This window comes from Talpa occidentalis, unplaced genomic scaffold (genome assembly GCF_014898055.3).
Source record: "Talpa occidentalis isolate TD23 unplaced genomic scaffold, MPIMG_talOcc4v2.1 talOcc4.13, whole genome shotgun sequence".
Taxonomy (NCBI): domain Eukaryota; kingdom Metazoa; phylum Chordata; class Mammalia; order Eulipotyphla; family Talpidae; genus Talpa; species Talpa occidentalis.
This window is the reverse complement of record NW_023601322.1, coordinates 14,242,379-14,255,700: the sequence shown is the minus strand read 5'-3', so window position 1 is coordinate 14,255,700 and position 13,322 is coordinate 14,242,379. Positions and strand designations below refer to the sequence as shown.

Below are 13,322 nucleotides of genomic sequence, written 5' to 3'. Positions count from 1 at the left end.
ACTCAGAAGTTGTTAAAAGAGTAGGTCTTAACAGATAGTCCTACAAAAAACAGTAGTGAAGTGTTAACTAGTCTTACTGTGGTAGTGATTTCATAATGTGTACATTTATCAAATCATCACCTTGTACGTGCCACTTAAACTTACCTATGTTAGATGTCAATACAATCTCAATAAACTGAAGAAAAATTGAAATAAAATAATTTCTTCAAGGTCTTTCTCCTCTTTTCTTTTTCTCTTTAAATTGTCTTAAAGTAAAATATGATAATGATATGATATGTTAACCTGCTCTCAGAAGTATTTGATAGTTGTGGAGATTAGGAGAGATGGTAGAATGCTGGAGATAAGTAAATATACTTATGAAAGAAAAAAACCAAAAAAGTAGCTATAGGAAGATGATGCTGATGACTAAGACCTTGGGTAATATTCTATTAATAGGCTTTTTAAAAGATAATTTCAAAGGGCTCTGAACTAGAAGCAAAACCTCTAAAACTCAGTTTGGTTTCACCAAGAATAAGTCTTTCTGGACAAACCCCTTTCAACATTGATGGGAATGTTGCACGCCTGGTGTCTTATGATAGCACTATGGACAGAATGAGAAAAAGCGGACTGCATGAGGGAAGATTAGGCAGACATAACTGGATGAAATATTAACCTAATGAGGAGGGATGGATGACGTGAGTATAGAGGGTCTATCTATAGCACTGAACCTCAGGCTTTCTGCTTTATGTCTCTGTCCCCTCTCCAAACACAGCCCCCTCAAGATTTTTTATTCTTGGCTTTAACGTAGGCCATCAATGGCACCCACCAAATCTGCCAAACAGACCTGGCAGATTGTGACACTGAATGAGGACTTAAGTAGACCTCTATACTGGAGGCAGACCGCGTGCAGTTTTATATGGACACAACAGAACATGCACAAGGAGAGTGGGGCTGTGTGACTAAGAGATTTCAGCTCATTATGAGTTCAATATTTGTCAGCAGGATGATAAAGTCATTCAAAAATAGCTAATAGGATCTTGGTAAGTGGCCTCTAATGAAGATATAATATATTGAATGGGCTTGGTAGCAGACACACCCTATTCCACCTTGGTGAATCCTTCAGCAGTGTGTTCAGGTTGAGATTCTGCAGGCTAGAAGATCTTTTGGGGAAGTGGAGGGAGTATTTTTTTTTTTTTTATAAACTAGGAAGAATGCACTGGAAAATTCTAGAGCCAAAACATTTATTTTGGTAAATATTTAAAGATGCAAATGTCCAGAGTAAAAAAAAAAAAAAAAGTACTGAATAGACACCCTTCACATAACTGAAATTTCTTAAGTATTTGTGGATTCATTTAGGGCTAACTCCAATGGGCAGAAAAACAAGGACTGAACAGAGGCACACATTTGGGTTGGACATAGGATCTTCTAATATTTGATGAAGTTCGGTTTTGTGATCATTTGGAACTACTCACATTTGGAGGGAGGAGGCTGGTAGAAGTCTGTTGACCTCTTGTCAGGGAATTTCTAGGGAGATTTGGATAGAGATGACCTCTAAAGTCCCTGAGATTTATGGTAATCATAGCTTAGAAATGAAGTATATGCTTAAGTATATGTGGAATTTTAGGTGATCAAAATCTGAGCAAACCCAACAGGAACAGGATCGAAGGTGATGAAGGCTCTACAGATCATACCTTTCTTGAAGAGGTCCACATAGAAGCAGAAATTTCTGATTTCTGCCACCCCCATGATTACATACCAGGGAATTCTACCCAAGATATCACATCAGTGCCCATTCCCCTCTCTGGTTGCCAAGTGTAATTGGCAGATTAAACAGCAACTTGCTGCAAGGAGCCAAAAGGCAACCGAAGAGTTTTCTTGGGATTCATTAGTTAAGTCAGACTAACAAAACAGCCTATAATACTGGCTACAGTTTTGAAATCGCTATGGTATTAGGCTAGAGAGGAAGTCTGCCATGGTAGTGTGGTCTTCAGTAAAGTGTGTGGTCTCCTTGCCAGCTTGTTTGGTTTTCTAAACCTACATTGACCACCACTAATGAGTATCCATGGCTGCGTCACTTCCCCTTTGCGGACCTCAGTCTTCTGCACTTAAAATAAGGATAATGGGCTAAATGAACCTAAAATTCAATGGTCTCATCTCTTAAGAACTATGAAAACAAAACGAATTTGTTTACCCTATGAGGTCCTACATGGCAAAAAGTTCTCATATGTTTAATGTTAGTTAAAATAAAAAGGCACTTCTTTACCTCATAAATGTTCATCTGATAAATTCTTTTTAATCCGAAGTAAAACTAAAAAGAGGAGAACCGGGCTAGGACTGGCTTATGTCAGTGGTTTTGAAATGGGTATCATGATGTTATGACCCCACCTGGGGGTTCCAGTAAGGGTCTTCAGGGGATGCTGTGGAGGGCAATTTAAGGGGGTGCTACCCCACGTTTAAGTCAATTAGAGCAACTAGAACCTCAGGAGATGACTATTCCTCTCTCAGGTGATAAGGTGATCCTTCCCTTCCAAATAACAGGGCTGGGTTCCTGCTCCTTATGGGTCCTTCTGTAATGCTATAGCAATTTGTTTTTTAAATGTGTCCTTTGCTACCACACTGTGAAGTCTTTGAGAACATAAGCCATGTCTTAGCACTGAGCACGACATTTGATAACCACGTGATAAAAGTGTTTGAAATGAATAAAGGGACTTTAGGCAAAAAAGGACCTGGGAACCACACTAATCTTATAAATTAACAGTAAAGGAGATTTTTAGCTAAATGATCCTATCATTGCTGACTCTACTGACCAGTAATCAGGAACACACACAGAGTCACATGAAGACATTTTTGCTGTGAGTTTTGTTCTTATTCAATCAAAAGAGATTAGGTCATCTGAAAGGCTTTCTTTTAGGTCTCATCTGTGGATCTGAATAGTAAATGAATCACAGAATTATATTTGGAAAATTGCCATCTCAATAATTTATAAAAAAAAAATCTCATGATTGAATATTGAGGATTAAACCTGGCGGTATCTGAGGCACAGAGGGATCTATGTGAGTAAGAATTTCTAGCTGGGTTGGTGACAAGCTCAGTTCTGTCCTTACTCTCTCACATTCAAAGATTTCTTCTTTGATTATGTTAGGAACTGAGTAGTTAAGGCACGAAATATATTTACTTATTTAAAATTTATTACTTCAAGGACTCTAGCAAGGAGAACTGATCCCTCTTGCCGATTAGCACATGTTAATTTAAGAATAAGTATTTCGAGAACGTGGGTTTTAATCTACCATGCCGCCACACTGGAGGAAAATCCTTTACCTCCACATTTGGGTAGAGAGCTCCTCTGGGAACGTGGCCATGTGATGCCTGGAAACTTCTTTCATCAACCAACATTTATCAAGATTTGAAAATCACAAGCTCTTAGCATCTAAAATTAGTTTTTAAAAGGTGCACTTATAGATAATCTCTGGATAGCATTCATAGTAGTAAAAAAAAAAAAGGGCATGGAATCGGAGTCAATAGGTCTAAGTTTAAATCTAGCTTTGTGATTCGAGACTAACTACTCAAACCTTCTGAGGATCATCTGACCAACACCTGAGGGAGTCACAATTATCATCCTCCCTGGGCTGTTACGAAGTCTGACCGGGATAATGCATTGAGCACCCAGCACAGGGGCTAGCAACTTGTCAACTCAGAAAATATTAGTTTCCTTTCTTTCCTTTTGACTGATGATTTATCTATTGGGAGGGAAACAAAATGTAATACATGGTACTCAAGGAATTTACAATATAGTTGGTAAGGCAAAAATCGTACCTATAAAAGATAAATAACTGTGTAGTGGGGTATGATAAATATCTAGTCAATGGTATGATTCATAGTGCGATGAGAGTAGAAAAGAAAATGAGTATCACAGATGGAAGTAGCAAAGGACAGCTTGCTGGAACGGGCAGGATTTAAACCAGACATTTGAGAATAAGAGAATGGGTAGGCAGGGCAGGGTGAACCTGATAGATACAAAAGAAGTACCTAATGAGAGCTTGTTTCTGGTAATATGCACAGACTGGTCTTACTGGGATAGATTTTGTATACCGGAAGAACTAAACACTAGGCTTTAGGTAAATGTAATGGCTTGAGCTCAGAAATTGGTCTTTATCTTGTATATAATGGAGAGCTGGTGAAGGTTTCTGAGCAGGCAACAACATGGCCAAATAATGTCATCTAGAAAGCCCACAAATATACAACATTCACTCTGGTGCTATGAACCATGCTGCTGTGAAAAAAAATTCCTTTCATTATACTAATACTTAGTAAATCACTAAAGACCTACTTCAGAACTCCAAGGAAAACATTTTATGAATCAAAAGCTAAGTACAATATGTTAGCAATTAAATGAGATAACATAACAGCCGAGGCAGAACCATGGTTTTCCCCACCATGATTTCAAGCTGCTGCAGAAAGAAATGCTTCTATCATCTTCCAAGTTATCAAGCCATTTTGTTTTGATTTTCAGGAGGCGGGAGAGGAAACAAGAAGGGTACTGAGGTCGAGACGATTCAAAGGTGTCTATTCTTTCATCAGATGGAGTTATTAAGGAGAGTTATAAAGGTGATTTGCTCAAGAAAAAAACAGGCCTCGGATAGGTCTTCAGTTCCAACAACTCAATTCTACTCCAGAGCAAGAAATGAAGGTGTGTCGTTGGGAAAGAAACTCCCACCCAGGCTCTCTCTGCCGAAGTTTCCGGTGTATACCTCCCACTGCTACTTTATTTACTGCAGCTGGCCCAAGTTTTATAGCCTGTTTCATGTATTAAAATTCAAATGTGGAAAACATTACCAGCATTACCAGTATCCTCCTTGAATTTTTTTTTTTTTTTTGGTTCGGTGGGGGGGGGGTTGGATTTTTTTTCTTCCCCTTCAACTTCCTTTTTATTGTGGAATGTATCAAATGGTCAAAGGCTAACTTCAGACTGACTAAATTCAAAAACTATTTCCTTTGTTCTTATGTTTTTGTTTGAAAATTTATACCAGTTTGCAGAAGGAAAGAAATGACAATCTGATCTCTTCCACACACCTTAGATAGAGGGTGAGCAGTTCCAATTCTCTGGACCTGGTGAATATTTTTAAGAAGAAATGAAGAGACTGCAAAACCTCATTTGCTGGAAAGGGCAGTAGGCTGTCGACAAGCCACATCTCTGGAGTTGCTCTATTATCTGGCTGGCTCTGTGGTTGTCCTTGATTGAATTAGGAATGTCTTCAGAGGAGCGAGCAGGATCTTTTCCTCATCAACAAAACTAGCAGTTTTATTGATTCTGCTTAGTTTTTCAAAATCAAATAAAAATGTTTCTAAGACCAGCCAGTTATTTCCCTTTTGTTATCGTCTGTTCCTTTCTCATTCCCCTCCATCTGGGTCAGTCCAACTTCCCATGGCCAAAGATGACTCTAGTCTCTTCTTCTGATCCCCCCCTCTGAATCAGACCCAAAAGGAGGCAACTCAAAGGTCAAACAGTTCCCCCAAACATCTATGTATAGTTTATTATTTTTAAAGAACCACTTAACCTACATCTGGTATTTAAGAGCAAACTTTACATATTTATGGAAAAAAAAAAAAACTGTCTCTGAAGCAATGCCCTGGGTGCATGTTGCATCCGTTTAACATATGCAAAATGAACACAGCTACAGAAATTAAACTATTTTTCTCTTGATTGAGAGCAGATATACAGAAATGGTTATAAGTCACAGATCTGGCTTTTAATAAAGCCAGATTTCTTAATTAAAAGCAGTGTTGTTTAAACATTGTAGTTTAAAAAAAAAGAGCTGTACAAACTAAAATCTCATATTATATGCATCCCAAGTGTATTTAACACATTACCTGAGGCCAAGCTAAATTAAAATCTAGATTTTCCTTTTGTAAACTCTTAACAACTGCCATGAATAGACAAACAATTTTCACTCAATGATGAATTTTTAGGGTAGAGGTCAAAGGAAAAAAAAAAAAGATCTAGCTTTGGCATTCAAAAATATCTTTCCACATTTTAGAAGTGAGTTCACTGCTTCTATTTATAAACCAGTATTTTTGGTTTCAAATTGGTTGCAGGTTTCAATAATATACCATTCAGGTTGGTACTCTTAATCTTGGTCTTTTATTAAAAGAATTTCAAAGAAGGGCAAGAAAATACTATTGAGCAAGAATGTACAGAGCCTCAGAATGACTTGTACTTACTTTACATTCTCTTTTTGGAATCATCTGCAAGAGACATAATAGTGGCAATGGAAATAGACCTTCAACCAAGTGACTTTTTAAGAGCAAACAGGCCAGTAAGGTGTTGGCTGACCAGGTAGGCATTTGAAAAGAGCAGATTTACACAAAATTACTAGAAAACTTAAATCTTCCTCCAATTTGGTCACCTTATTGCCATCACTTAGTATTTTGTTGGGAAGTCTCTGAATCGCTGAATCTTTATAATCATCCCATCCCCCACCCTAAAAAAGATGCACTCTAAGTCCTTTTCAAAAGTAATGACCAAAAAAAAAAAATCCACTTGTTACATGGATAATTCTTAAATATTCAAATAAAAACCAGGTTGTAGTAAAACTACGTAATTTGGATACTAAAGTAACAGTCTCACACCAGATATTTAGATGGGGAAACATACCATCTAGTTATTCCTCCTATACTCCGTTTCAAAAGACACTCTTGGCTTCTTTAACAAAAAGATATTTCACCCTATTCATATCTGAAATGCCAGCAATGTAACATGAGCATAAGTTGAGCCAACGATACCAAGATGAAGAGTCTAAAACACCCGCGACAACCCTGAAATTCACTTCCAGGGAGATATACTTAAGTGAAAATGAAACTGTGTCCACACAAAGACTTGTCCATGAGTGTTCACAGAAGCATTATTCAAAACAGGCAGAGAACGGAAAAAAACCAAATAGTCACCACCTGGTGAAAGGATATATACAATGTACATCCATAAAATGGAATATTATCTGGCAACAAGAACGAATGGCCTTCTGATATGTGATAGAACATGTAAAAACCTGAAAAACATGCTAAGTGAAAGTAAGCCAGTGAGAAAAGACCACCCCATGGGATATGATTCCATTTACAAGAATTCTCCAGAATAGGCAAATCTACAGAGATAAAAAGTAGATTAATGGTTGCCAGGAGCTGGGGGAGAGAGGAATGGAGAGTGACTCTTCATGTGTATGGGATTTATTTTCTTCTTTGCTGTGCTGATGGTTGCACAACCCTTTGAAAATGCAATGTGAATAAAACACATTGAATTGCACACTTTAAATGGCTGAATTACATGTTAACTGAGTTATATCTCAATAAAGCTGTCTAAAAAAGAAAACCGGTATCAGCAGTACTATTTATACTTGAAATCCTAATTCTCTATGATAAAGTAGCCTGCAAATTTCATCACTTACCATGAGCGAGTGTCTGTTGGCAGAAAGAAGACCGGTTCCATACCCTGAGCCCAGACCACCCATCGCTCCATTATGAGAAGGTCCAATGATTCCATGCATGTCCCCATGGCCACCAGGCATAGCCGTGGAAGGGCCCACTGCATGATTCCGGAGAACATGAATAGCATCATCCAGTCTTTCTAAACGATCTTCAATTCGGCTTTGCTGTGGGTTAATAAATGATGTGAAATTTGATTTAGTTTGAAATATGGGCAGCGATTATATAGTAAAACTTGAGTTGATATAAATTTCACACTGGCTTTCTGGATATATATATATGCTTCCAATAAAGTTTATTTCCTTAAAACTATAATAAAAATAGTGTCCTTCCTAGGAAACTGGTGAAGAATGCTAATGCTTTAATTATAGAGTTCTTTTTTTATGAACAAAATAAATTTAGTAATCCTTCTAGGGCATCATAATGTACATATGCTATGATATATTGCATTAGCTTAAAGAAAATTTCTATTTACATTAGAAAATTATTCACTGAATTTAAGAAATTTTGGCAGGCTTTGGGTTAAAGATTTCAAAAAATTAACAATAGGAAGATGATCAATTAAATTATCTTCTTGAAGACTCACACTTCTCTGGTCTTGTCTGTGTCATATAATACAGTGCAAAATATCAAATCTGGGACAAATAGTTGCACATATTGTAATTCTGGAGTAATGTCAATCTTTTACCTGTGTTTCTTCTTATCTATCTAGTATCACCCGTGTGTGTGTTTGTGTGTGTGTGTGTGTGTGTAGGGAGGAGTAGGGCTAATACAAAGAAAAGTTCTGTCAACCATAGTGGTGTAAGATTTCAAAACTGAAAAATCACAAAGATTTGGATTAATTGTTTAGTGGGGGCTTTTAATTGATTTCAAAGACCCCACTATGGTTAGAATTCACATACTTACACAATTAAAAATCAACAGACCTTTCTTTTTATCCTAGCATTAGGATCTTAGTTTTCTGCAACTAGATAAAGCAAACACTATAATTTTGGGTGAGGACAAATGATATGTACATGTGTATTCTTTTTTTTTCAGTGTGAGCCATAATGATCAAAGCTGCATGTTGCAGAGCAACATGCATTTTAAAATATACCACTAGATCCTCATTCTACATGTGTAAGGCAAGCAGGAAGACATTATTATCCCTTTCACATGGATTTGCAAATAAGGCTCAAAGAAATTAAGTAAATTAATCCTCAGTGCCACACTGCCAGGAAATGGTAAAGTCAGTGTTGGAATCTTTTGACTTCAAATCTAGGACCTCTTTGTACTCTATCGTGCTACAATCCACTTTGATTTCCAATGGCTTGTGCAAACAGATGTACCAGCTCTACACTATGAGAAAAACAATTCCTAATTATTCTACACTGACAGAAAGAATGTGTGTCTAATATAGTTAGTCTCTGGTACAGAGCATTCTGATTTGGTAGGCTTTGCTGTTAGTTCTAGTGCTGCTACTTATGTGATGGTGAAAAAGTTACTAAACATCTTTGAGTTTAATTTATCCAAAAGGGAATGATGATATAGGCTCTTACATCAAGTGCAAATGTAAACACAAAAAGAAATAATATACATGCCCGTCACCCTTTCTGAATCACTGCTTCCTGGTAGAGCAAGCCATTGAGAATCCTCTCTTGGGGTTAAGAATTCAAAGAGAACTGAAATTGTAGTCCACAACAACGAAACTAGTCTTTCAAGTTCTAGAGTTAGACAAAACCCCGTTTTGATACTGGGTTCCAGAGAACAACTTAGGTAAACATTTAAAACAACTATGGGTTATTTGATGTCAGCTTAATTGTGCCAGGTAGGTGGTACGTTAGCTTTATTGGCTAAAATGTACAGCAAAGAAGAGCAGAATGTAGGGGGAAACACAACTTTGTATATTCGATTTTAGATTTTCCTTAATTTAAATAGTAAACCAAAAGAAAGACAGGAAACCTTAAACCACTGACAGCAAAGCATTAATTTATTAAGATAAATCTATGCTTTCTTCCATTTTCCATCTCAAAACATAGAGGAAAGAAGGGGCACTCAATTCTGAAGGAGTGTGAGCTCCCTGTTGCTCCCTCTTCACTTGATTCCTGTACTAACCAACTATCGCATAGAGCAGCACTGTTCACGTCCTTCATGTTTCCAGCCCCATCAACCACAAGTGGAAAAGACCAGCGTGTTAGACACTGACTCACCATGTGAATATTTATAATGTTAATTACACCCATAGAAATGTTCATGTATTCTTTACTGTAAGAATAGACATTTAGTGATACTACTAGATTTCTATGGGAACCAAAGTGACTGAAGAAATGGGCTTCTTATTCTGAGGTCAAGAGGAAAACGCCCATAAACCTGTTATTCTGGAAAACAATGCAAAGGTCTAAAGACCCTTCAAATGTTCCAACTATGAAGCTTGGCTGAAACTCCAACTCTTTATCAGGAAAGTGATTTTATCATTGATAAGGGTTTTCCCAAAAGATGGGGAGAAGGTCATTATCCTCTTAGGATTTCTAATATCTTATCTGGCTCTGGATATTTAGAACCCTGGGGTCAACACTGTGGTAGTATCTGGATTACAATCTACACACAGGAACAAGCAGTCTAATAACTATAGCTCTAATCAAACTGCGCTTAATGCCAGTGGAAATGTTCCTATTACTCAAAGTAAGAACCTTAGACAATGAAGCAGACACAAAAGAGTAGGGTCTGAAAAATGGTGAGAGATTAGCCAACGAGACTTACCAAGGAGTGTAAAGGTCCTTCATAGTTAGGGGATGACGAGGCCTGTCCTCCATTCCTAGACCAAACAGCTGTGCCTGCTGATATTAAACATGAGGATTAAAATGAGATCTATATAATCTTAAAAATAATCTCACTAGCATTTTAAGCAATTCTTTTTTAAGTAGCAATGCTGATTTTCATTTAAACAATAAGGTATATCCATGTAAATTTCCCCATAAGAATTTTGGGGCAGGGAAAACATTTTAAATGTGAAATATGTGAACTCTACGAAGACTCAGATTCTCTCAGGCTTCCTCCGAAAAGGGAACGTTTGGTGGATTCTGAATTCCAGATAGAGAAGCTTAGTTGAAGGAAATTATCACTATATAGAGAAGCTACATTTAAGAGTGCAGAGGAAGGCTTTTGTTAGAACTTCAAGGCAGGCCAGTTTGTTAAATCAGAGTTCTCTCACCAATAAAAACCAGCTCTGCTACTTGCTTTAAAAATGATCCTTAAGAAGGGATTAGGTTTCAGAAGCTTTTATATGGGAATAAGATTAGTTAGCAGTGATCCACTAAATCAGAATGTTAAAAACTCAGTGTCACAAAAGTAATAAGTAAGTAGTTTCTTCTGAAGGAAGGAACTTTTGTATGATCCACTAAACTTAAAGGTAATGAAAGATTCCCACAATAATAAATATCGCATGTTTAACCTACAAAATAAAAACAACTTGCACACTGAAAATAATACACACCCTGTACAAAACAGAAAATAAACAATTTAAGACAGGAAAAAAATTAATATGTATAAGAATCTTACTGGTCCTGACACTGTTAGCATTTTAAAAATCGATTCTTCCTGTTGACCTGGATATACAGGTGTGTGTCTTTTTATACTAAATGGTAGTAGGGTATTTAGTTCAGTTACTTTTTTGTGACAGAAGCTAGACAGAGCCATCAGTGTGAACACAGCAATCTGTCCTCATATTTACCTCTTCATGCAGTTACTTTTTCCTGACATGTGGTCTTCCTTGATGCATTACCAGGACCCCAAAGTGCCCTTGTTTCTAGCTTTTATCTAGAAGATGCTGCTCATATTTAGGGTATTTGTGGCATTTTCTGGAATGATTTTTTCATCCCAACTTTCTCCTCCCATCATTAACCTAGCAGTGGAGAGGCAGAAAGTGGGCGCCCATTCTCATGTGAGCTCTGGCACTGCTACTGGTATAAACTCAACAGTCATGTCGCCTTCCTGGGCCTTTGTACGCTGATCTGTATAATCACAGCCTAAGACTGAAAGACTTGTTCTCCAACTTTGTTAAACCACGTATTTTTTTCCTCCAAATTATAAATGAGATGAAATTAGAGCTGCTTTGTTTGAAATGGATATCTTGGCATTCTCCCTACTCAGATTCCCTTATCACTTGTGTCCCTGGGCTAGATGTCTCCTCAATTCTTCTCTGCTCTGAACATGGACACTGTGATCACTTCCCAGAGTCTAACAATAAGGTAGTGAACCAGACATGTGTAATAATTCAAAACTTTACTTTCCATCTCTTCATGGACGCTCATTGCTATTCCATTATGCTCTTACTAGCACCTCTATTCCTTCCCAATTTTGACTTTGTCCTGCTGGACATATGAACTTCAAGACCCAGCTATTTCTAACTCCGTTCTGTGCCCCGCCTCACCCAACTCCATGTTGATGGACACTTGGAAAAGGCTAGATATTAGATATTAAATCTCATGGGCATCACCCCAGAAAGTTCTGTGGGAGACACTGAGCTCTTCAGTTCTCTACTAGGGAAGCTGGTTTATAATGGGGCATGTCGGTGCTGCATACAGGGCGTTAGAAGAGGCAACATTTAAGCAAGGGATTCCATTATAAGTTACGGTAGGTCAAGTTTCATCATCAGGTACAGAATGTCACTTAATTTTCTTTTAGAAGTGACCTATTATCTGTCCAACATGCAGAGACATGTACCAGGCAGAACCTTCTGGAAGCATGTAGACTGAGTGAAGGACAACAAGCTTCTTAAATGGACCTCTGACAAGCGAAGTGTTTTACTAACATAATTCAACAACTTGAACTTTTTGAAGCCATGGGTCAAGTCCATTTGTTATATATTTTTAAAAGCAAATAGCCTCTTTAAATCCACAATTACATCACAATTTATTTACAAAATTGTAACTTTCCTCAAACATTCTAATGGTATAGATTTTAAGGGGGGATTTAGAAATTATAAAGTTTTGGTAGGAAATGACCCTTCTGAAATAGTCTATATTTGATGCCTATCTCTTCTATATTTATAGTCATCACTTTGTTAAATGGAGTTTTCATTGATAGTTTACTGTAATATATAGAATTGCTAACTATCGTCTATGGAGCTAAGAAAAGCTAAAGAAATAAGTTTCACTATGCCTATACTGTCTAAAAACATGTAATTTTTAAGAGAAGTTTTGCATGTAAATAACTATCTTCTCATGTCAATCTGTCTCTCCCACTTCTGTCTATTTGTCTGTGTAGGTTTTTGTTTTGAGATTGTCAAGGGAGTGATTTTCTAGCAACTAGAGCAGAAGTATATGGGGAGGGGGGGAGTCATTTTTATAAACTGCTACCACGAAATAAGATGGAAAGTGCAGTACCTGAGAGAGAAGGAGGCGAGCCAACGGGAGTCGAAGGGTTTGATGAAAAGCTGTTGTTAGTGTGATCTGGAGAATAGATCTTGAAACAGTGGGGAGAGAAAAAAAAAAAAACAAACCCTCATTCATTAGGAATACACAATCAACAAAGTGTGAAAGCAATTCATTAAAAACTACAAGTTACAAAGCACATTTAACAAACTATAGTACCAATATTCTAAAGTCAAAGATATGACAATTACTTTATTTTTTTTTATTCTTGTTCCTTTTTTATTTATATATATTTCACACCATTATTCATTTTTAAACAATGTTTGCTTTCTCTTCTCAGGTGTAGTCCCCTTAGAATTTTGACCACCAATGCACCAGCGCACCATCACCAACAGTCCCCTGTGCGCCTCACTCCCTCCTTCTAACACCTTTCTTCCCCTCCCCTGCAGGATGTCTCCGGTTTAAAGTTGTCTATTTGTTTTTGTTTTGTTGTGTTGTGTTTTGTATTGTATAACAATT

The 13,322-nt window shown here is 37.2% G+C and overlaps 1 protein-coding gene across 14 annotated transcripts in view; it reads right to left on the bottom strand.

Annotated features, from left to right (window-relative positions):
• Window positions 1-13,322, bottom strand: part of TCF4 (transcription factor 4) — a 347,413-nt gene that overhangs the window by 18,562 nt on the left and 315,529 nt on the right. For all 14 annotated transcript variants that reach the window (XM_054694024.1, XM_054694029.1, XM_054694023.1 and 11 more), the window contains 3 exons: window positions 12,816-12,894; window positions 10,192-10,268; window positions 7,416-7,619 (listed from right to left, as the gene is read on the bottom strand). In XM_054694024.1, the coding sequence (XP_054549999.1) occupies window positions 7,416-7,619; window positions 10,192-10,268; window positions 12,816-12,894 (360 nt within the window). The remainder of the gene's footprint in view (window positions 1-7,415; window positions 7,620-10,191; window positions 10,269-12,815; window positions 12,895-13,322) is intronic.